Source organism: Schistocerca americana, chromosome 7 (genome assembly GCF_021461395.2).
Source record: "Schistocerca americana isolate TAMUIC-IGC-003095 chromosome 7, iqSchAmer2.1, whole genome shotgun sequence".
Lineage (NCBI taxonomy): Eukaryota > Metazoa > Arthropoda > Insecta > Orthoptera > Acrididae > Schistocerca > Schistocerca americana.
The window spans coordinates 109,183,282-109,209,272 of NC_060125.1; the positions used below are offsets into that span (position 1 = coordinate 109,183,282).

General features: G+C 39.9%; 1 protein-coding gene across 2 annotated transcripts in view; it reads left to right on the plus strand.

The window, feature by feature from the left end:
* The window catches only part of LOC124622661 (tyrosine-protein kinase CSK), a 285,377-nt gene that overhangs the window by 118,781 nt on the left and 140,605 nt on the right, over positions 1–25,991 (plus strand). For both annotated transcript variants that reach the window (XM_047148456.1, XM_047148455.1), the window contains exon 2: positions 23,147–23,363. In XM_047148456.1, the coding sequence (XP_047004412.1) occupies positions 23,191–23,363 (173 nt within the window). In that variant the 5' untranslated portion in view covers positions 23,147–23,190. The remainder of the gene's footprint in view (positions 1–23,146; positions 23,364–25,991) is intronic.

The window sequence follows — 25,991 nt, forward strand, 5'->3', positions numbered from 1 at the left end:
TATTTATTCTTTTCTTGTTGTTATTTTACACATGTGTCTTGTGAAAAAGTCGTCATTTCATGATTATTGGTCGACATATTACATGCTCTCTTCGTCCTTTGCTCCTAGCATAATGAGCAGGGACAGATTCAAAGCAGTTATGTCAAACTTGCACTTGAACAGTAATGAAAATTACAAACCTAAAGGGCAACAGAATTATAACCCACTTTTCAAAATTAGAACGTTTTATGACAATGTTTCGATCATGTCAGTTATATGCTCCCTCCCAAAAATTGACTGTAGATGAAGGCATGTGTGGGTTCAGAGGAAGAATTCATTTCAGAGTTTAAATGAAAAATAAACCTGAAAAATATGGTATGAAATTATTTATGGTATGTGATGCAAAGACTGGCTATCGCTTGAACTTAGAAGTGTACATGGGAAAAGGATCCGAAGAGAGTGGTGTTATACCACTATTAGACAGAGTACTTTAAAAATATTTCGATAAAAGCCACACTGTCTCCATGGACAGATATTACAGCTCTCCTGCAGTATTTGACCACGTGTGGAACAAGAGTACCACTGTAATGGGGACGTGCATGCCTAACAGGAGACCTGCCCAAAGATACTGTTGTGGAAAAGAAGACAATGAGAAGGGAAATGACTTTTGTGAGGCGAGAACACTTAACTGTGCTTGAAGTGGAAAGATACAAGCGATGTTGATGCTTTCAACGTGTCACAAGGTGCCTACTAAACAGGGCCGCATCAGCAAAATGAAAATAGATGTAGTGTTGGACTACCATAGTTATAAAACAGGAGTGGATGGTTCTGATCAGATGGTTGCTTACTATCCATTTGGCAGGGAGCAGTTCAAATGGTGGAAAAAGTTGTTTTTCACATGTTTGTGATGTGTGTCACAAATGCATATGTCTTTTACAGGAAGCAAGAAATGCTGAAAACAGGAAAAAATATAGTCTGAAGGTATTTTTTTCTTCAGGTTGGCGAGTCTCTTGTGAAAAGAGTACACAAGGAAACTGAACCTGTAAATAGTCCAGTCAATGACAGACTGAAGGGAAGGCGTTTTGTACAGAAGGTCCCAGCGAGGAGGAAGAAAGCAAACCCCCACACGGGTTTGTAAAGTTTCTTTAGAAAGGAGCAAAGCACAGACTGGCAAGTCACAAAGGAAAGAGACATGTTGCTGGTGTAAAGAGTGTAATGTCGCTTTATGTATACCGGAGTGTTTCAGGGAATACGACACAAAAGCAAATTGTGTGTGTTACATTCAATGTTTGACGTTTTTCAAAATCTGAAAATACATAAGAATATTTTTTGTTTCTTTCTTTCTCCTGCCACAACCTATTTCTTCAAAAATATGGCACATCAGTCTGCAAAAACATAAAAAGTTTTTACCTCTAGCATTACAGCTTAAGCAGTTAATGAATTCTAAAAATCGTGAAAAATGCTCAGTTAGTTGGGCGCACAGGTCAGCATTGGGCTCACGTGCGAAAGTGTTAAAGACAAGGTGTTTAGCAATAAACCCAACACCACAGCTGAGCTGCAAACAGCCATTCAGGAGGTCATGAAGAACGTCGATGTTCCGTCACTTCAGGGGGGCCATGCGGAATTTCGCTATTCATCTGCGCCACATCATCGCCAATGATGTCAGCCATTTCGAGCATTTCATAATCTAAATCCGAATATCTGTAGTGACGTTTGCATGTTGAATACACAGTGTGCACGCCGTAGTTTGTGAGAAATTTACATTTTTTTCATATACACACATCAAAAAAGTTTTGCATCGACCTGGTTCCCAGAACTCCTGAAGATAGACGTTGACTGTGGATACTGTATCACAGACACAGCACCTTTGACTGTTTTAAAGATGTCACTAAATCCGCCCAAAGATGTAAGCAACCATGCATGAGCGGCGCCTATTAGATGGAGGGGGTCCGACAGCCGATCAGTTCCAGTTACTCCACCAGGAAGGAGGTACACGGCTCGTGTTGTCTCTGTAGTTCAACCATGCCTAGACGGTCGATACCCCGGTTCAATCGCGTCCGCATTGTTACATGCCCGGGATAGATCGAAAAGGGCTGTTCATGGACGACGTGACCCACCAACCACTCTGAGGGACCTACGCCGAATTGCCGTTGAGGAGTGGGACAATCTGGACCAACAATGCCAGTGTGGATAGTATGCCACGACGAATACAGGCATGCATCAATGCAAGAGGACGTGCATTAGGGGTACCGGTATGTACTGCAATCTGGACCACCACCTCTGAAGGTCTCGCTGTATGGTGGTACAACATGCAATGTATGGTTTTCGTGAGCAATAAAAAGGGCGGAAATGATGTTTAATGTTGATCTCTATTCCAGTTTTCTGTACATGTTCCGGAACTCTCGGAACCGAGGTGATACAAAACTTTTTTTGAAGTGTGTAGTTTAATAATTGACACCCTATAAGACAAGATACATAGTAATACAATTATGAGATTACAGTCTTTCAGGGATGAATGTATCAATTTAAAAGTTATAAGCGCAAATCTCCCTGATACCTCTGACAGTGGACTGCTTCTGCCGCAAGTTCCGTGCTTACCAAATTTCGGGACGAGGTATTACGGGCCAAAACAAGAAAAAAATGTGTATCAAACAAGAGTTCTAAAGTGCATACCTTAAGAGCTATGAGTACTTCTACATCTTTGCTACCGTGAAACACATCTCTTCTACTGAGCAACTGCACGTAGCTCTTATGCTGTACACACACACACACACACACACACACACACACACACACTTACTTAACTTACTTACTTACTTTGGCCAAAAAAAGGCTCAGTTATTCAGGAACATAGTTTCTCAACAGCCTGCTTACAACAATAAAAAATTTCTGTTAATTATTAACGATTAAACAAAAACACCTCAGTTTACTGGTGGCTGACTGCTATTACTCCGTCGACAAATTTCTCGCTGATTTAACTGTTGTACGGATTATCTTTTAATATCGCATAATGTAGGTTTTATTCAGTCTCTGCTCCTCGTAAGTGCTGCAGTGGGGGTTAGCATTATTAAATATTGTGAACTCATTTGTCGATGTTGTTCAATAGTACACGGAGTTATTTTATGCGCTTTAGTAATCAGACATTTGCCTGTTTATGACTATTCTTCGATTAATTTGTATATCAAAATAGGTTTTTTTACGTTACTTCACTTCGGACGTGTGGAGTGAACGTGAAATCGAAACATATCAATGGTTATATAATTGATGTATTATACACTTTTCGCTTGGTGTACATTCACGCAGATGTCCCTCTTTACTGAAATATTAAATTAGCTGTTTATCCTATCTAGTCTCATGTGTACGTGTACGCAGTGGGCCAAACATAGATGAGTCAAAATGGGAAACTTGGCTAGCATTCAACGAGAGCGGCGTTGTAGATTGCGACTAGTTAGAAAAAGGAGCATGTGTGTTGAAGATTGTCAGTGAGTCACGTGTATCGAGAGAAGGGGTTCAGGCATGTAAGACGTGAGGTAATCATTAGTGTGTTGTACACTAATACGTATCTTAACTGAATGGGATCAATTTATACTGAAGACCTTTTTCACAAAATGTGTGTGAAATCTTATGGGACTCGGCTGCCAAGGTCATCAATCCCTAAGATTACACACTACTTACCCTAAATTATCCTAAGGACAAACACACACACCCATGCCCGAGGGAGGACTCGAACCTCCGCCGAGACCACCCGCCTCGTCCATGACTGTTGCGCCGTAGACCGCTCGGCTAAGCCCGCGCGGCTAAGTTGGAGATGGCGTAATACTGGCATACGCTATACTTTCAGGGTAATGAGTTGCTGTCATTGGTTCCGCTGCTGTTCTGACTAAGCCAGTGCACGACAGTTGTTACGTAATGCTGCTACAGTACGACACAAAGTAATTTTAGGTAAAGTTTGCATTGGCTAGACGCAAATACTAGCTAACCGAGGTCTTCAGATCATGAACGATTCACAGTCAAGATTCAAGTGCCCAAGGAAGATTTCACAAATACGGCTAGCTCCATGCAGGGGAGAGAGACTTCAACATTTCTTCTAAAGCAGTCCTTTTGTATCATTACCGCATGTTTGCTATTCTTTGTACTACAGGGAATCCAATGAAGATTTCCTCTATTACCACTGACAAAAATTGACAGTATTGCTCGGCAAACTACACAAGATAAATGTAGGTACAGTTCAGAGTTAGAAGTTTCCGTTCCACGATGAACCGCAGACGTTCGGAGATGTAAACGTTCTGCAACATACACGTTATGTGTGTTCTCTTGTTCTCAGTCTGTACTTACCAGAGGAGATTTGGAAGCGTATGGTATTTTACAAGAGGGCGTTACCGACTGCCCGTCTTCGATTTTGTTCATACTTACAGAATTTAGAGATCAGTGCCCCGAAGTGAATTTCCTAAAGTGCTGCAACAAAATAACTCGGAAAAACAGCCAATGAAGATTAGAGTCCCAAGCGCAAAAAAATGGCTCTGAGCACTATGGGACTTAAGTTCTGAGGTCATCAGCCCCCTAGAACTTAGAACTACCTAAACATAACTAACCTAAGGACATCACACACATCCATGCCCGAGGCAGGATTCGAACCTGCGACCGTAGCGGTCGCGCTGTTCCAGACTGAAACGCCTAGAACTGCTCGGCCACGTCGGCCGGCCCCAAGCGCTATTAAAAAAAACGTAATTTATCAATATAGTTGACGAAAGTTTTGCTCAAACATGTACAATGTTGTCATTCATTGCTTTTCAGAAGAATAAATCTTTTAAGTTAAAAAAAAAAAAAGGCAGCTGAATGCTCCATGTAAAAGTATTGTCATCGTGAAGTCGCTGGTTCGAATATTGCTTGTAGCAATTTTTTTTTACTTTTATGTAAATTTTAAGTTTATTAACTATTAGGAAAGCTATTTAAATACTCAATCACATTGTTTTAAGAAAATAACACGTTTTATTTTTAATTATTAACTGTGTGAAAGTTCCAGGTTTCATAACAATTTAAAATTTGGTACAAAACGCAGAACGTAATACTTCTTTTTATTTCTGGAGGTTGAATATTATTATTTATGTATATAATTTTTACATTTAACAATGAGCCATTTCACATGTCTGTGTGAAATTTTAATTTATTTTCAAAGGGTCAGTAATTAAAAAATATAACTTTTATTAAAAATTTGATTAATTAATTCGTAAATTAACGTTTCTATTTGTTTATGGAATTTTAAAAAAGATACTGCTACTAGCGTGAGATGAACCAGCCACTGTACAATTAACAGACGTTTACGCTGCACTCTCGGCTACCGGCATCTGCGTCCACAATTTACAAAATTAATGTTTACTTAACAGCGCAAGAAAAAGTCCTAACGTTCAAAAGCAAATATTAGCGAGATTTTTATTTTTAATTTTCGTACTGACCAATTAAAATCGCGTAACAACTTGAATTCCTCCTCTTTCCTTGGCGTTTCCTGTTTTTCCAGTAGTCCTTCATATTCTCCCCATGTTGTCTTTTCCTTTCTTTTGTCCATGTTGTTCCCGATTTCTTATTTCTTCGGCATTGAAAGCCTTCTAAATTCAGTGTTTTATTCCGAGTTTTGTTTGTTTATTTATTTGAGAATTGCGTTGCGCTGCTTTACGAAGTTGGCCTAAAACTGCTGTAAGTACAGAGAGCGCCACTCCTTGAGGTCTCCTTGGTGGTGTGAGGGAGAACGCGATTTGCAGAGGAATCTCAGCACACTGTGCAACGAGACGCGGTTACGTCAGCGGATATGGAGGGCATCTCTGGCGACGCTTGGGAGCCTGTCACGGTCTCGGGTTGCAACGCTGGCTTGTGAGTCCCTGGTCTGTGCGGTTCGGCCTTGCTGGAGACCAGCAAAATTTTGCCGTTCGTGATGTCAGATGTCAGTTATTATAGCGATCCGTAGCAGATAATGCTACGTTTTATGTTTCTTCTTTCCAATTCTGTAATAGCACAGACAAGTTCCATAACGTTTCTATAAAAAAATACTGGGCTATCTCATTTCTTGTTAACTTACACATCTTTCTACGAAGCATTGTGGTTTCTATCAGATTGGTACTTCAACCTAGATATAATAGAGGAGTATGCGTTAGGGTCTTTAGTATACGTTATCATTTCGAAGTTTTTTCCTGTTGATAGTTGGCATCTGAAATACCGCAGTTGTAAAACAGTTGATTGTGCTAATGCGGCCACACCGATTCGTGTTTCCACTGGTTTCCCTAAATCGTTCCAGGAATGCTTCTGTCATGAGTTATGAAGTGATCTTGTCGATGGGACGTGACCCCTTCCCCTAACCAATACCCAGACACTTTGCTCAATGGTCGTCGTATATCGAAGTTAGAAATGAAAAGCTGTACTGGTCTACAGTTTGGTTTGACGTCAGTAAAGATGACTTGGCTACATCTGACACCTTTTTCCCAGTTTGAATCCGTACAAGCCTAATGGGGAATTTAGCTTTCTGCGACCATTGTCAGTTCAGTAAAATCATTCAGCACATATGACCACCTCACTTTGTAAAATGAGCTATAATTCATACTGATAAAGGCCAATTGCAGTAGCGTCCGACGCACTGGTCCATATTACGACTTGTCGCGTTCATATACTCGGTAGTGTTCTATTGAAAATGAGTTCTCGTTGCTGACTACTGTCACTGTCGCCGAATGCTAGAAATGACTTCAGTGAGACTGTGTGTTCTTAGAGGTGCATAAGTCTGCGTTGTTTATACCATTGCTCTTACATAATTACATGTTTTTTATAAGTCGGTGATATCAGACTAAAACATTTATCATGTATTGTGGCAAATTGTGAATGATGAGAATAGCATAGGTAACTGGTACGTCTGAATATTGGAACAGCGCATATTACAGACAGATAATAAACACACATTTACCAATATTGGGAACTGCGGCGATTTTACTGTAAAAGACTTAAAAAAACCATCATTATTCCAATACCAATGACAAAAAGGTACAGATTAACTACAAAGTTATTTCACTGTTGAACTTCGCATACAAGATACTCTGGAGAATGTTTTTAACCCCTTAAAGCGTGAATAAATTTCTTCATGGATGGAAAGAAATTAAAAATTATGTCACTGTGGAAGTACCCGAAACACTCAGGAAATAACAACACATGCCGGAAGCGTTGGTAGCTTCGTGTAGAATCTGTACCTACCGGCACTGGCGCTCGAGAAGAGTTACCCTTCCACCTATGAGTCGCAATGGTATGTTGCGAATTCGCGATGTCCGGCGGTAAGGGTGGAAGTACAGCTCTATTCAAGCCTTCCGAAAGGGGAGAGACTGTACAGAAAGCACATTTGAAGATTGGAAATGTTAAACATTCTAAGAAAGCGTTTTCAGTGTGTTCTAAGTAGACCTACTCCGTTCCTTATTCCTAGCCTTTCTTGTTCCAACGGCCAAATCGTGGAGAAACTGTTGAAAACATTCATTACTAGATGGCGCCAAACTGTGCTTCTCTCTGGATTCCAAGCGCCATGATGCGTCAGTCTCTCCATTCTGTTGAAGCTTGTGCCGTAAACAGAATGTATGGAAGCTTGTGTTTGTATCCGTAAAACATCCTTGTAGTCGAAGGAGCCAGTTTCGGTTTCAAAAAAAGTAAAAGAAAATCTGGAGAAGTGAACAGTGCTATGAAAAGACTTTTCTTTCTCAACAGCACCGGGAGTTCTACAGTATACTTCGCGACACGTGATCTCGAGATTAAGAAACATGAATTAGTACGGAGGGCTTTTAACTTGAATTTAATTTTGTTATTCTCCTCTAAAAAAAATTAAAAAGAAATAAGAGATGGTTTTTGTTAGCCACAGTTATACTAGTTAAAACGTTACAGCTTTTTCTATTCTTGTACCATCACAAATAAAACGTAATGCCTTAGTATTAATGGCACTTGAAAGAAAACCTGTCTTCTTGGCACTTAGAACCAGTCAATTCCTTGGTATGGCACCTTAGACCGTTCTTAATAAATTATTTATTTTGTAATTTGTCTTGTTATTGTTTACATTGGTGAGGTGATGTATTTACATTGGTGAGGTGATGTAAGAGGTGGCTTAAGGGCCAAGCGACACGAGCGGCCGCGTGTGGAGCCAAGCTGAGATGGGGGCAGAGACGCCCGTGTTTACTGCAAATTTGTGCACAGGATGTATCATAATTAGTAGAGGAAATAATATATTTCTACGCACACTTGATTTAGATCTGTTTCTAAAGGACTTACGAAAAGCCCAAAGAAGGGCGACGAATGTATGAGGGAAGCAGGTAGAAAGGGTGGGGCGCCAAATGATACGTCGCATGTATGGAAGAATGTTCTGGAATCGACCCTGGGTGACGTGAGTAACATATTATGTAGAATCAGAATACCTTCTCAGTTCTTGGATATAAATTAGCTGTACACAAAAACAGATGCCTTGTTTTTTGATTCTGCCGATAAAATGTGAGACCTGGCACTTAGAAAGTTTGACATTTCGACTCTTCATTAGAAGACCGTCATAGAAAAGATGAAAACAGGACAGTGACCTTCGTGGATGTTACCAAATCGTAACGATTGTGTGGGCAGGAATATGTTACTGAATGTTCTTCGTGCGAGAGCACTGCACGCGATGGATTAGTAAGAGTCGCATTGAAAGCTACAACTGCAAGGGTCAGGCAACGAAACACTGTCGGAAAACTTTGAGACAATGACAGGAGTTAGAGAGATGGCTTGTCATCGATTATGCTCAGGTTGCTTCTGGATGACGTGACCGGATAGTGGAAACACCAATGGGTATTTGAGGTGTATAGATCGAGTGAAAGATATGCGGAACACTGCCGCAGACTGCATAGTCTTTGCCGACGATGTGACATTGATATACGAGAGTAAAAAAAGATGCAAAACTGGCATTGATGTATCTTGCTAACACTGCATTTATGTAAAATGAAAAAACGTATGGAGGATTATAATAAAAATTCTGCGACGGTTATGTAAGTGCCTACGGAATCCAGCAGAATGAGAGCTAATGATGGAATAAAAGGTGTGTTCAAAAAATTCCGAAACATTCGTAATTTCCCGCCAGTGGTGTGTTTGAGCGAAATACGGTTCACACGCCTGTGTTTAATGTGTAACTGCCGGAAGTTTCATTGTTGTATATATATATGTTAGTTGTTGTTCAGTGCTGTATTGAGTTGAACGTTATTCTCACATTTTGCGAATTTTGAGATGGCAGATTTAGAAGAGCAATGCGTCTGCATTATATATTGCGTGAAACTCAGGAAAACGTTTCTAGAGACATACCAAATGATGCAGGAAGCCTACGGTGATGAGTGCTTAAACCTACTCGGCGTTACGAAAGGTTCACACGGTTTATAAATACCGGATGTAAGTTAAAGATGACCCTCGTTCAGGACGCCCTTCGACGTCTACCGAGGACGCACATGTCAGTAACGTCAACGAAATTATGCGTGCCACTCGAAGATTGACTGTCCGAGAGATTGCAGAAGAATGTAACATTTCAGTTGGATCATGTCATGAAATTCTGACACACCATCTTGGACTGCATCGTGTTGCCAAGTTCGTCCCACGATTCATGATCAAGATCAGAAAGACCTCCTCACAATCTGTGAAGAGCTTCTGGATCGCGCAAATGAGAACGAGATGTTCCTTAAGAGAATCATAACTGATGATGAGACATGGACCTACGGTTGTGAGCATAACACCTGGGTTCAATCTTCGCTGTGGGTCGGAAAAGGTTCTTCAAGACCACAGCAAAGCTTGTCGCGTCATGGACCGAGCGAGGTGGCACAGTGGCTAGCACACTTGACTCGCATGCGGGAGGACGACGGTTCAATCCCGTGTCCAGCCATCCTGATTTAGGTTTTCCGTGATTTCCCTAAATCGCTCCAGGCAAATGCCGGGATGCTTCCTGCGAAAGGGCACGGCCGACTTTCTTCTCCGTCCTTTCCTAATCCGATGAGACCGATGACCTCGCTGTCTGGTTTCCTCCCCCAAAACAACCCAACCCAACCTCAAAGCCAAGTGGTGGTTTTCTTTGAGTTTGAAGGATTAGTTCATCATGAACTCGTGCCACGGGGCCAAACTGTTAATCGATGGTTCGGAACGTGCTGCGACGCCTGCGGGAAAATGTGTGAAGGAAAGGGCCTGAAATGTGTTGAGGAAATTCATAGCTCCTGCACATTCATCCCTGTTGGTGTATGACTATTGCAAAAAAAACTAAATCATTGTGCTTACTCGTCCTCCTTACCCCAGACTTTGCTACTGCGGTTTTTTTTTTTTAGTTCCGTAGTTGAAAAAGATTTGCAACGATAGCAGAGACAAAAGAAAATTCGCATACGGCACTTAACGCGATTCAGCAAGAGGCGTACCAAGACTGTTTCCGAAATTGGAAATGGCGTTGGGAGCGGTGTCTGAATTGTGGAGGAGACTATTGTGAACAGACCCCTTATATCATAGAAAATCTGACAAATTATGTTGAAAACATGACATATTTTACACGAATGGCACCATATTATACACAGAGGTCTTTTGGGAGAAGACACCAACATCCTGAAATAAAGATGCCAAGAAGCAGAAGCAGCGAATTTCGGGAGAAAGTATTAAAACGGAAAAAACTCTAAGGCAGTGACAAAATAGACAGAAAGCAAAAGAACAACATTCAAACGGATTCGAGATGTAAAAGATATATTGAAAAGAGGAAGGAACAACAGAGACTGGGAATTGAAGATTGGCACTTGTTCTCTATATCTATAAATTAACTGATGGACCGAAAAACGGAGAAATATCATGCGAATTACGAGCTTTAACGCTCGTTGAAAAACTTAAATCATGCAGTCACAACGGACATCCGGACTTCACAGCTTCGTAGCCATCCCGGTGAACGTCCTGATACTAATATCATCATAACCAGCAGCAACCTAGGTTGAAGGTCTTCGCGAAATTAGCGAATGAAATGTAGGCGTTCCGAGTATTTGTAAGCGGCGATGAGTGTTTCACAAGTGCGGTATGCTAAACGTCTGACTCAGAATGTGGGCACACAGCATAGTGTGAGTTCATAGCTTGCTACGGAGCGGTAACTATTCGGCGCCAAATCCTATGTTGCTATGTACTTGGAACGTGATCAGTACACACAGCTACATAAGGATCTGTTTTTCGCACACTACCGACACTCTGTTGATAGCGACACGTTGTCCATATTTTTTACAGGCTGATAATGCAGCCAATTGTTAGATGAGACATTTATCCTCACGAACGGTAAGTAGGGGAAAATTCTGAAAAGTGCTACGTCTTAGGTATCAGAGTTAAACCAGTTTTATTTCAGTTCTGTCGCTTCGGTACGCGGGCGACTGAAACTTTTTGTGCATCATAATGAAATCTGCTTGATGCGAATGTGTGGGTAGATTTCCACGAAGCTGTTGGCGTTCATTCCCAGGAGTTTTCTAATGTTGATAGTTTGTTATTTTAATAGAATTCTTGCTTCATTTCAGCAGTCTTTCTATATTTTCAATTTTCATTAGTAAATGTTGTCGGCTTCTTCTCTCGTCGATAATGTCAGTGGTGATTTGTTACTTAGGGATATTAAGCTGTAGGTACTATGACAGAAAATTTCTGTTTTGATCTCAGTTTCCGCGCAATTTTTTCGCAGTTTGCCAGGAATCCGTTTCCTCCTTTCCTTTTGGTGCCCTAGATTATTTTAAAGACTATTCCTCAAGCGAAAAATTAAATTTTAATGTTTGTCAGTCTTATGTGGCAAGATTCGGCTTGTAACAGACGATGAATTTCGACAGCATTGTTTTTATAATAGATTGACTTCAATATTAATTATAGAATTCTAGGAAATCTCGAACAGCTGTTTATTTCAAAAATCAACTTTGTTTGAATCAACAATGGCAGGAAAAGTCATGGAAATGGGAGGAATTTTTTTCTCTAACTGACGTCACTGAACGATAATGCATTGCGTCAGTTTCCTGTCGCCGCGGTGTCTTCAAATGTTACGTAGTAAGCTACGCGGCAAATTTGAAACTCACGTCTGCAAGCGGTCTTACGTAAGGGCGGCGGGTTGGAGAACTCTGCCGAGAATGGCCAGTTTCCACCTGTATCGAGTGACACAGTGTCTTGGATTACGACGACGGGCCGAAATCAGTATAACGACAAAACTTCATTAGGGGAATGGTGTTTACATATCGCTTTTGATTGAGAGAAATTTCTGATCACCACCCCCAAGACAAAACTTCATTAGGGGAATGGTGTTTACATATCGCTTTTGATTGAGAGAAATTTCTGATCACCACCCCCAAAATAATGCAAGGAAAAAGTTTATCACTTAGGTACCACATTTTCGCTGTTTATCCAATAAAACTGCCGCATCAGACCTGACGTTGCAGTTTATGCCTTCTTTTTTGCTTACTGTATCCGCAACACATTTTGCAAGCGGTGTCCACATATAGCACTGAATTTAAGAACCTTCAACATCGCAGCGCGTCAGCAATCGTTGGTTAATACATTAAAAAACAAAAAACCCGCCTCGATTGCGAAAAAAGCACCTAGTGTTAAGTGTTAACCTAGGTTTCGGCGTAGATAACTACACCATCTTCAGAACAACAATAAAACTCACAAGTGCCTAAGAGGACCTTTGTCAATGATTAAAAGATTTTCGTTTATAAATGTATAACTGTGGTGTTCTTTTAATCATCGACAATGGTCTTCTTAGGCATTTGTGGGTTTTATTGTTCTGAAGATAGTGTAGTTATCTACGCCGAAACCTGGGTTAACACTTAACACTAGGTGCTTTTTTCGCAATCGAGACGGGTTTGTAGTTTTTTACTATATAGCACTGAATTTACCTGCAGAATGGTACGACACATGGTTCGGGAGTTATGGCGTCATAAACATCGAGATGTGTGACAAACTAGAGCGCTAATTACCCAGAATGTACCCATCCAGTGTTTGATATTGAGAGCACTAGCGCACACTTGAGACACCATCGCAGATCTTTTCTAAACTTTTTCTCGCTTACATGCTTAACGTCCAATGTTAACACATTAACCCATTTAAGAAGTAATCAGAAATCTGAAGCTGTTATACACAAAAGTTCGATCCTGTAAATAATCTGATGTTTACTGGTCATGAAGAATGTCAGATTGAATTAGTGATTGGACCAGGGTTCGGGAAATGAAACAAACGTAAATTGAAAGTACATTTCGTTCGCTCGTAGTACCAAGCCGAGCAAATAAAGTTAGTGAGCATGTTTAAGTTTGGATGTAAACAGATAGATAGATACATGCCTGGTCAGTTGACTGCTTTATGATCCACATAATCATTTTTTACATGCTGTTCGTCGCTCCTCCACTGAAGGTTTCATTTCAGCGTAATCCAGATGATTCTTCAGAGGTCTTCATTTTCGTCTTTTCCCTACAGCCTTTACTTCCGATATGATCTTCGAGAATTCGATGTGAAACATTGTGTGGTTAGTGAACTCTGTTTTCTTCTTTCCTATGGTAGTGATCAATTCCCGCGTCTCATCTGCTTCCTTGAGTACCCAGTCCTTCTACCTTTACTCTCTTAAGCATATTTTCAGCATCCTTCTACACATCCACATTTCTGTTGGTACCAAGCATTGTATATCCTATTCATTAAGACATAAGATAAATCACCACAGACAAATGTTTTGCTGACTTCTTTCTTTCGCAGTTTTAATACATATGTGCATGTTCAGTGAAATGAAACTGATCCTGAGATGTATGTTTTTCAGTTTTCTTTCTGACTCTGTTCTTAATTACTTTGAAGAGTATTTTTGATGAATTTGACAGCGGTGTTAGTGATCTATAGTTATAACAATCGGTGACATTTCCTTTCTTCGGTCCCACTCTTAGTAAAGTCTTCCACAATTCCAGCATTGTTATAGCGTCTTACAGTGATAACGTACAATTCTTGTTTCAGGTTTTCTCCTATTCCCTTCAGGAGTTCTAATAATATGTCATCTGACCTAATTGCTTTCTTATCTTTCAACTGCTGAAGTACTAGATCAAATTCTTCCCGTGTGATTATCAGTCCTTTATTATCTTTGTCTGCTATTTCTAAGGTTCAAGATAATCTGCAATTTCCAACGCTTTCTCGCCATAGTACATGTCTTCACGTTATTCCATCTAAGAGTTCTAAGATATCGTACCTATCAATAAATAGTTGTCCATTCTTATCTTTTATCACAGTTCTTCTTGTTTTAAGTTTGAATTGCAGTGATTTTGTCATGCTATATGCTTTATATATAGAATGACAATTATTGAACTGTATGAAAGGAAACGTAATTTAGTTAAAAACTACGGCATGCATACTCTGTATTCAACATGCAAACATCACAAAAGATACTCGGATTTAGGTTATGACATGTTCGATATATCTACCATCATTGGTGATGATGTGGCGCAGACAAATAGCTAAATTCTATGTGGCCTGCTGAGGTGTCGGAACATTGTGCTATCGGTGACCCCCTGAATGGCTGTTTTCAGCTCAGCAGTGGTCTTGGGGTTATTGCTTTACACCTTGTCTTTAATATAATCCCACAAAAAAGGGTTGCATGTGTTCAGATCTTGAGAATATAGCGCCCAATGGACGTCCATGCCAGTGGCTCTGGGTAGCCCAGAGCCGGAGTGCGGTCCCCAAATTCCTCTTTAAGGACATCAAATGCTCTCCTGCTTCGATGGGGTCGAGATCAATCTTGCGTGAACTGCATCTAGTGGAAATCAGGGTCACTTTGCATAATGGGGATGAAATTATCTTCCAAAACCTTCACATATTGTTCAGTAGTCACCGTACCATCGAGGAATATCACACCTATTATTCCTTGACTGGACATTGCACACCACACAGTCATCTGTCGAGGGTGAAGAGACTTCTCGATCGCGAAATGTGGATTGTCTGTTCCCCAAATGAGCCAATTTTGCTTATTGAAGAACCCATCCAAATGAAGGTGGGCTACATCGCTAAGGCAAGTGCGCATGTGCATACTAATTCTCATCATGCCCCACGGCAAACCACGCAGTTTGAACATCCAAACACAAACTGTTCACAAGTTATGACGATTTTGTTTCATATAGTTCAGTAATTGTCACCCTGTATGTTTCCTCCAACTACATCATTCTCTACACTTCGCGTAACTCCCTTCATCCATTCTTCTGTGGCCTCTCTTAAGTTTTGACAGAATGACTTTCTTTATTATGCTCTTTCCATTTGGTTTTTGTAGTGATGTGATTTAAATAAAATTTATGGGACATAACTTGTTTCACAAAGGAAAAAAAAAGCATTTGTCATGAAATGATTTTTTTTCCCCCTCTCCAAGCCATCAGTTCCTGTGGACACACCTAAGTTGTTGAAGTAATTGCATAGTTGCACATGAAGCTTTCATCTCTGATATTGATTTTTGTATGTGAAAAATGGCAAATTGCACCTTGGTTTGAAGTCTACAGTAAACTGTATGTCCCTTTTATAACTGTCTGCTAAGTCAATTTAAAGGTCAAAAAGGCAAGGACATACACCTCGAATAGGACCACTCCTAATGAACCCTGCAGCGTTCAACCAGCCTCTGCAGCACTACCTCCCGGTGTGCTTCAACTGAGGTTTGTATGTTTTGTCCAGCTCACACCGTATATGGTTTATGGTGTCTCATTTGGCTGTGTGAACTTTAATGCCAACTTGCATCCAAGGTTTGTTTTTTCCTGGTTTTCCCAAGTTAAGGCTAATACTGGGTGGTTTCTTTGAAAAAGACATGATTGTGATTTCCTTTCCCATTCAGAACCTGTGCTTTAATGACCTTTTATTTGAGTTGATGTTTCACCCTAATCTTCCTCCTTTCTTTCCTTCCATCTCTATGTGTCACTGTCAAGGACTATATGTAAACCATCTAATTGAACCAAGGTTATGCTGTACTTGTTTGGTAACTTCTTAAGTTTGTAAACCATATGGCACCACCTGGCAAATTATAGTTGTACAGGGTGTCCATCCTAAGAGCCGTCAGGCATTTTTTCTCTGGTGCTTTGGGGGATATTTGCAATTTTATTCTTGTAGTGCGTAGCTGGAGTCAGCTGAAACAAATGCTACTCATCTCGTCTTTTACGCAACGCCCAAGTTGATGGAAAGCATCGGTGTCTTTCACATTACAAACAAAATTATTCTTAAGGGAGAATTTTACGTGCCCATTCAATAGCGCGGTCCTCAGTTAGTCTAGTGCTATCTTTTCTTTATCAAGGTATATTGACAGGGACAGTGAAACATGAAGAATGGCCAGTGTACGAGCAATGACAGTACCACCCTGACTGCTACTGCCATGCAGCAATGCTGCTCCGTAAGTATTGGAGAACCGGTCTTTTTTCATGTTTTACTGTCCCTGTTAATTCATATCAATTAAACAAGTATCACATTAGACTGCTTTTGGACCACTCTATCGAATGGACACGTGAGATTCCACTTTAATAATGATTTTGTTTCTAATGGGGACAACTGACACTGGGTATCACATAAAAGATTCGGTGAGCAGTATTCATTCAGGCTGACTCCAACTACAAATTGCAAAAATGAAATCACTAGTGTCTTCCGAAATACTGGAGAGAATGTGCATGACAACTCTTTGAGGAACACCCTGTATCTGCAATCATTTGTAAGCTTTATGCTATTGATCGGTAAAACGTAAATTTTGTATGGCTTTGTTGGCTGGGTTCCTTACATCAGCTCAACGAAAAACCAGGAGAGACAGAGTCAGGGACGAATATGGAAGGAGAGACCTGCACATGACCTTGACCCTGGAGTAAAGAATCAGAAGAGACTGAAGTGGCTAGGTCAAGTGAAGCAAATGCACCCAACTTGAACTTCACATCAGTATTTGGAGATGCAGATACCAGGAAAAGACTGACAGCGTGGCCTAGGAAGAGACAGGCAGACCAGATTAATGAAGATCTCAAAAGGAGAGGAATAACATGGGATGCTGTTGAGAAAGAAAAACTAGATGATGATGATGATGATACATTTCTTTAGTTAAAGTGTGTCTTCTTTAGTTAAATTAAAGTGTGTCTTAAGTGTGACTGATAGGTGCATATGGAGAATAGTAGTATTGTCCCTAATACCAGTGTTCAGTTTGTGGGTCTGCTGCCATATTTTTGCTGTCCAGAGTCACATATATTTTGTCTTGTCTGCTCTACTGAGCATAACCGTACATCATTATATAAAAAAAAGAAACTGATGTACTTGATCTCTTGTGGCATAAGAATTTGCCTAGTGACTTTCGCATATCGTGCATCTCTTGGTATCAATGATTTTTTCATATTCACTTCAGTACACTGTCATGCTACTAACCTCTTACTTCAGATAGTTGTTTTGCAGTGATTGTAACCTCGCTTTGACAGTATGCTGCCTACAGCCACTGTCATTAGTTGAGGATCTACATTGTACAGCTATTCACCAAATTGTCACTCTTGTTGCTTACCTACACTATGATATTGCCACCCCTTCTAGGTTGAGTGCTACCTTCCCTATGGCCTAGGCAACCGCAGCAGACATTAATGTTCCACCACCAAATCTCTATATCTAGACCAAATCTCCCAAACTTTCCTCTCCCACAACTATGTTACAAATTGTATTCACAAACAGATCTATCTGGCAGCATCCTCCTCTCACTCTGTGACTAATACAGTTCATGCTTCCAAAAAAATGGAAGCATCCCTTTTGTTACCCAGTACATCTGATCCTTTAATACCACAATACTGTACTCTGACAAGACTATTACATTTCCAAACTGTTATCGCTACACCAAGGTTCCTGCCTGTTCACTCATCCCCTAGTAAAACCTTACCCCATGCACCCACTCACTACCACCCACTCAAGCACTGTTACTGGTAAATCTTACATTTATTTCCATATAATCTTGGAAACATGTTATGTATTTGAGAATGACTGTGTATCTGTGAGAAAGTACGATTCTGAGTTATCAAAATTCTGATTCTATAGGGGTCTTTCCAGAGAAAACCCCATATCCCAAGTAACCACCTAATTATAAAATATTAATTGACTAACTTCAAAAATTTTCTGTGGCCTTTCTAATGCATTTGCATGTGCAACTCGTAATATATTTTTGAATGAAGTTTGATATAATGATATTGAAGGTATAAGTTGTAACTGAGTTACTTCATGTTTAAGTAAGAGGAACCAGAGAGTTGTATATGCTTACTCCCTGTGGTGGAAAGCTTATGCCCTAAGGTGAAAATAAACAACTGGGGATAAATTATGGCTTCTTGTTCCCAACTTAAATTGATAAAGTGGAAATAATTACCTTTGCTGATTATTCAAGTTCTGTAATAAAATCACCAGCAATACATCCAGAAAAAGAATGATAAAATAGCTTAATATAAAATTATTGGCTAATTTCCTGTAAATGGATACACATAGCCTGAAAAAAAGACACATTTTTATAATTCTGTACAATGTAGGATGTAGCACTGAGAATAATATCAGAGAATGGTTTCTAGGTGTTACTAATAATGACTTGAACTGATAATCATAGATTATACATTTCTAGACCTGATGGAAGTTGAGATCCTTTGCCCTGTCATAATTGCTGATGCTGCTTATTCAAAGTCAGATTGATAGTTTACCCTGCCTACTTCTTAGCTAATATGTGGTGCACATGTTAAAAGTTCCTGTAAAAAGATGTTCAACAACAAGGCATGCTTAAGAACAGCTGCTCATAATTTCAAAATAATGGTAGCTTTCATAAAAGCCTTCACTTCTCACAACTTTACGTAAGTCTTGCACAAAAAGGGGCAACTTATGTACTGTAATTGACCATGTGTCGAATGGATTTAAGATGCCCACCAGCAGTAAAATTAGATGTTTACTTAATATTTTTGAGTAGATAGTGAGCAAGCATGTGTTTTATCAACTGCACTTTCATTCGGTAGTTCTTCGACAGAGGAGCTACACAATCTGAATGCAGAGTTTGCACTGGCAATGCCCACACTTTCAGGACCAAGTAAAGTGTTGTGGCAAGGTCTCTGTGTTCCTCGGACTGTGACTTAATGTGAGAACCATGGCAGACAAAGGCTCAGTTGTAATTATCTACAGGAAGTATGTTCCCACACATCAGAAACAAGCAGTATGAATCACTGTTCTATCAGATACTGTAATAAACTTTGTGGACTTTTCAGTCCATGTTATTCGAGAAATTTTATGTAGACCTAAGTCCATTGCTACTCATGTACACATAAGAAAATAATATGAAATATTGTGTGTTTGCTGTGACACTGGTTGATTGACATTTATCTTTGTAGCTATTGAATAACAACAGTTTGTGTGCTTGAGCTTTCCACAGTAAGGATTGTTCACTTGAAGAGATATTGGGAGTCGTGATGATTGTGAAATAGCCTTTTGGCATAATAAAAATACAACTGCCCTTAGTATCAGGGGCTTGCTTACTGCATGTATTGCACTCATAGTGTGTGTGCTTTGGATGCAAGTAACAGGAAGAAGTTAACTTTTATTATCTGTGTAGAACAGATATTTTGACAAATCATAAAAATATAGAATAGAACAGCATGTGATCAAACGGGAAAGGATAATGTTATGAAGATCAATTTTATCATTTTGCTGTTTTATTTACAAATGGAAAAAAATCTACAAAATCAGCCTTAAGAAAACACACAACTGTTAAATCCACATGCTAATAAATGTTAACTTAGAGATTAATTATGTTTTTTATTCTTCTGATTTCAGTAATTTTCAGAGTTTGTACAAGGTTTTCCCATCTTCTTTTTCATATTGTGTACAAATACACTGAAGAGCCAAAGTAAGTGGTACACCTGCCTAATATTATGTAGGGCCCTTGGGAGCGCTGGAAGTGCCGGAACATGATGTGGCATGGACTTGATCAATCTCTAAAGTAGTGCTGGAGGGAACTGACATCATGAATCCTGCAGGGCTGTCCATAAATCTGTAAGAGGATGAGGAGGTGGAGATTTCTTCTGAACAGCACATTGCAAGACATCCCAGATATGCTCAATAATGTTCGTGTCTGGGGAGTTTGGTGGCTAGCAGAAGTGTCAAACTTAGAGGAGTGTTCCTATAGCCACTCTGTAGCAATTCTGGATGTGTGGTGTGTCACATTGCGCTGCTGGAATTGTCCAAGTCCATCGGAATGCACAATGGACATGAATGGATGCAGGTGATCAGAGTCATATCTAGATGTATCAGGGGTCCCGTATCACTCCAGCTGCACATGCCCTACACCGTTACAGAGCCTCCACCAGCTTGAACAGTCCCTTGCTGATATGCAGGCTCCATGGATTCATAAGGTTGTCTCCATAATCGTACACGTCCATCTGCTTGATACAATTTGAAGTGAGACTTGTGTGACCATTTTTCCAGTCATTGACAGTCCAATATCAGTGTTAATGGGCCCAGGCAAGGCATAAAGCTTTGTGTTGTGCAGCCATCAAGGAGGGTATACGAGTGATCCTTCAGTTCCAAAAGCCCATATTGCTGATGTTTCGTTGAGTGGTTTACACATCGACACTTGTTGATGGCCTAGCATTGAAATTTGCAGCAATTGGCAGAAGAGTTTCACTTCTGTTATGTTGCACAATTCTCTTCCGTCGTTGTTGGTCCCATTCTTGCAGGATCTTTTTCCGGCTGCAGTGGTGTCGGAGATTTGATGTTTTACCGGGTTCCTGATATTTATGGTACATGGTCATATGGGAAAATCCCCACTTGATTGCTACCTCGAAGATGCTATGTCCCATCGCTTGTGCGCTGGTTATAACACAATGTTCAAACTCACTTAAATATTTATAACCTGCCATTGTAGCAGCAGTAAGTGATCTAATAACTGCACCAGACGCTTGCTATCTTATATAGGCGTTGCTGATGGCAGTGCCATATTCTGCCTGTTTACATATCTCTGTATTTGAATATTCATGCCTATACCAGTTTCATTGGCACTTCAGTGTACTTCTTCCTTACTGCAGTTTTGTCTGTTATAGTTAAATGAAGAAAAAAGTGTCAAGCCTGTCATATTTCTAATAGAGCATTTAACATATTAATACAGAACACGCAGTTTACTGTGGCACATACATAGCACACCATCAGGGTACTGACAGCACACACTGTCTTAAAAATAAGAATTTCCTGGATCTGTCACAAAGTACTTCTCTACACACGAACACTTACGTTGTCGGAGTGATGAAATGTGCAGATTAAGGGTGGAGGAGGAGAACAATACCAAAGATGCTATTCCAAAACTTAGATTTGTGGTTTAAGAAACGGGGGCATTGGTAAACATAATCCAGCAAATCAGAGTTTGGCTTTGATAGGGAGATTAAGCATGTTTCAGTAGTGGGTATGTAATACTGTTTCAGTATTCCAGTACTCCCAAGACATAAAAACATTTAATCAGTCATGCTGATATTAGTTAGAGGATGATAATTCGACATCGGTATCTTGAGCAAAATAAAAATTAGTTCTCCCACTTCTTAGTTCCACATTTGGTTGCATGTGTGACTGTCTGTCTTTGTTTGTACAGGAAAAGTTTTTGTACACATGAATTTCATGTTGTAAATGTCGTGCTCTGATTGTAACAGGTTGTAGGGGGAGGGGCCAATTATGTGTGTTTTCCATCAACTAGCTAATAATTGATTTTTATTGAACTTCAGATGTTCACCACAATAGGTTAGTTGGGGTAACATTTATTCATTAACCTGAAGTTTCAGCAGCAGCAACTTCCACTATAGGCTGTGACTGGGGTGGATGAAGTTAATTAATGCAAGAAGCTCTTGCAATCCTGATCATGCTTGTTGGCAGGCTTATATTTTTTGTTTTTACTGTTTACGTTTCTACGTCAGGGGTCACACTTTTGCATTGAATGTGCATTATGTTACCTTTTACTTTACGGTTGAGCTGCTTTTCTTACATATGCTTTTCTTTTGAGCTCTCATTACTGCAGGAAATTGGAGTTAGGGACTGTAAACCCATACAAATGTATATGAGGTAGTTTCATTAATTTAATGGTGTTTCTTAATATTGTAATGTCTAAACTGTTGTATTTTAAGAGAAATATACTCCTTAGTTATTGCTCTCATGAGCTGCTGTTAAATACTTTCAGGGGCACATGAACATTAATAAAACATTACAGCATCTGCAACAGTTTTTAAACAATTCTCATCAGTTAAAGAGTTTTTTCTTGCTACAGTTATTGCGATTACTATTTCATCAAAGATTGGCTTTGATTACACCTTATGAGAGTGTTTTGACTATTGCATGGTTTTCAGCGTAGCCTGTTTTCATTTATCATAGTTTATATTAGTGGGATTTAATGTTAGTATCAAACAGTTACTACGTTTCATCTTGTTAGATAGGCACACGCTGACATAGGTAGCCTTCTGAAACTAGTTGTGGAGTGATAAATAAAGATACAGGTGGACAGATTGATCATCTTTTTATTTCTTATTGTGTTTTTACTCTTTGTTATTTGCATTTACAGTTGCACTTATGAATTCATTGTTTTCTTGTTTCAATAAGTGAAACTATATTCTTTATTGCTGTTTATGAGGATGTGTCATGTTAGGTAATCTGGATACATATTATTGCCATAACTGAGATAGCTGTACAAACATAGTTACCGTACCAAATAAGATAGACAGCCACAAATACAACAATATGTACAGTTAAGAAGTAAAAGAATCCCAAATGAACAGTTTTTTTAAAGGTAGTAATCTCACATTATCTTAAATTTGTTCAGTTATTTGTACAACAGTTGTACACTTCTCTCCTCTCTTCAACTTTGAAAAAAGCTAATCAAAATAGTTTAGATAAGTGCTAGTCAGAACAGATCAGCGTCGTTTCATACACAAGCCAGAAAGGGTTCTCATCTATTGTTAATCATTTGCTTCAAAAGGCATTATGTTGCTTAGCAGTGCATTCATAATAACCTATGAATTCAGTAAGGGCAGCATGATAGCATTTCTCTAACTCTGTATGCTGCATCGTTACTGACAAAATAGAAGAGTTCCAATATCCATTAAAGTCAAAAAGAAAATCTGGGGTGTTTCTAAAAGTACATGTTATTTTCTTTTATTTGCAGATAGTGACTGCTGGTGGTTGCTTCCGGCCAGTGCATGGAACGCAATGAGCCAGCATTCAACACATGCGCCACGGTCTGCACCTGTGGCCGTTGTCCCTGCATTTGCTGAGCCCCTTGGAGGAGCCTGGTTGGGAGGAATTGGAAGTGGTAGCAATGGCAGGACCTCCCCCACAGCAGCACAGAAACAGCGAGCTGAAGTCAAACTTAATGCTATGCCGTGAGTGAAAAATATTTGTCTTATTATTGTAACATGACTATACTAGCTTGCAGTATCTAATAGTCCAGTCTCATTAAAGGTATTTCAGATGTCCATAATATGAAGAAGCTAAATATGTAACATATTTCTTAATAGAATTGATTGCAAGCATTGATATAGTGCAAATACCAAGGCAACCTCTTTACAAAGCCCCAAGTACAATCTCTTAGTCAATGTAGCAGTCAGTCATTTGAAATTCTAGTAAGAACATCATATCCTGTAATCTGTGGTTATGAAGTTCTCATTAATGTGAAGACAACTGTTTTGTGAAAGAAGTTAAAAAGGAAGAGGAGGAAAGCAGTATAGATAAAGGGTAATTCTCAGAATTTTTTGCGTAGAAATGTTTATTTTTCTGTAATCAACATTTGAAGGCTCAGTAAGTTTATCATTGGACAGAGGCATTTTCAGGACTTGACATTGTAAACAATGTGCACAGTGCCACCAAAGTTGGATCACCAGTGAACAGAAATACAATTTACGGGAATCTAACACTAAAAGAGATGTAAAAATAGGTGTCTGAAATTTCAAGAGAATAAATCATTGGCTGGCTTCTATGTCTGTTGGAATTATCCTTTATTTACTCAACAGATGCAGTTTTAATAACACCCACACTTAATTGTATGCAATTTCAAAAATATACTGCTAAATTTAGTTAGTTTGTTCTTATATTGTGCTGCTATCATCAAACATGTTTGGCATTGGAATGCCTGTAGGTATCAGGTAGTTATTGTTTATAGTGGATACGAATCTGTCTTTATTTAATGAAGAACAAAAAAAGGTGTAAGATGTACTAGGGATAGAAAAGTTCATGCACACAGTCTGATTCATAGTATAAATGTTCTGCTTGATACAGATAGTGGTGCTTGAATGACAGAATGAGTCCAGTTTTGCACCCAGGTGTTTGGGAATACGGCAGCGGAGCAACTAATCGCTATTCCAGGATACCTATGATTTACTGCCTGCCTCCTGATTTACTGCTGTTGAATTTCTTTCCACATGTACCCAAATACTTGCTCAGTGAAGCTGTCCTATAGAGTTCATCCACAGTTAATATATTCTGTATGTTTTCCTATAAATTTCTCTGTTGCAACTCATTTTCTAACAGTGTTTCATTTATCTTGTTCCAACTGCTTTTCTGGCTAAAATCCATTGTTGAGCATTCAGAGGGTTGCAAACATTGCTTCTTAGCCATTGTGCTTCGGTACTTCAGGATTGCATTTCTTTAAATACATTCCTTGTTTGAGATGTTCCTAATTAAGCCATATGGTTTCCCTAGTTGCTCTGTCTTGTTAATCTACTATAGGTTTTTGTAACTCTCTCTCTCTCTCTCTCTCTCTCTCTCTCTCTCTCTCTCTCTCTCTCTCTTTTATTTCTGTAAGTAATTTGGAATAAAGGAGACCATTCATCGATAGCATAAGCATTGAGCCATTGACAGGCATAGACAAAGGTGCCCTTACATTGTGCCAGTTGGCTACACAATTTAGCTCTGTTATTTTTTACTGTTTACTTGGATGTTTTTACTTTTTTAGTTTTTCCTGTTATCTTTTCCCATCTAATAGGGTGTCTTTTTAAATGTTTGTTGTGAATTTTTATTTATTCCATTTGCCTACTTTTTTTATACAAATACTGTGTTGCCTGGTAGCAATTTCCTATTAGGCAATACATGTAGATATACCAGTATTGCATGGTGACTCACCAATGTATTATTGTTTGACCTATTTGACTTTTTGTGCACAAAACAGAAAGGACTTGAGTAGTGCTACGGGAAAACTGTTTTCGCTATTTTAAAATATGCATATATTACATTCCCCACATTTGGAATTTCAAGCAGTTCATCTTGTATCCCACCTGGGAGGCAGCGCATGGGTAGGAGCAAGAGCAGGAAAAATATGTCAGTACTGCACGTAAGTAAAAGTGGTTTACTGGTGCAAAAAACAAGTTAATACATGGTTACATAACTTGCAATGAGGTGCGATGCTGAGACTCATTGTATGTAGAGCAAACCTTAAGTGAAGTGTCCCGGCTGTCTGTTCTTGATCAAAAGGGCAGAATGAGGAGCGGAGCTTATAGATCTCTCCCGCTCCGGCTAGAGTGCGCTGTCGTTGGTGTCTGTCGTAGTGCCAACTTTAGAACTTGTATTTACACCATGGCATCGTTGCTGTCGATACCACTACCCTCCTCCCTGAAATGACGCACCGCCGTGGAGTATGACTTCCGACGGCGGGTGGAGGGACCCAGGGGCGGCACAGCTGAGGGGACAGACAGTGGAACTGAGGGGGCGGACAGCGGAACTGCCGGGGCACGCTGTCTACCTGCGACCACGAATTGCTTGCGAGTGGGTGAGAAAAATGCCCCATGGAAAACCTGCCCAGGCTGCACACCGCCACTGGGTAAGCTCAGATGAGGAGGCGGGAAAACGACCTCCACGGCCAATTACGGCGGCATGACGGCAGCCTCAGCATCCACTGGTTGTGATGGCGACGGCCAAAGGTGGGGTCGTGGCGGCGGCGAGAGGCGCCCGTCCGGTGCAGGTGACTGGACCGGCAGCGGCGATGACGGCAGGTGCACCCGTGGAGGCGTGAGCGGTGG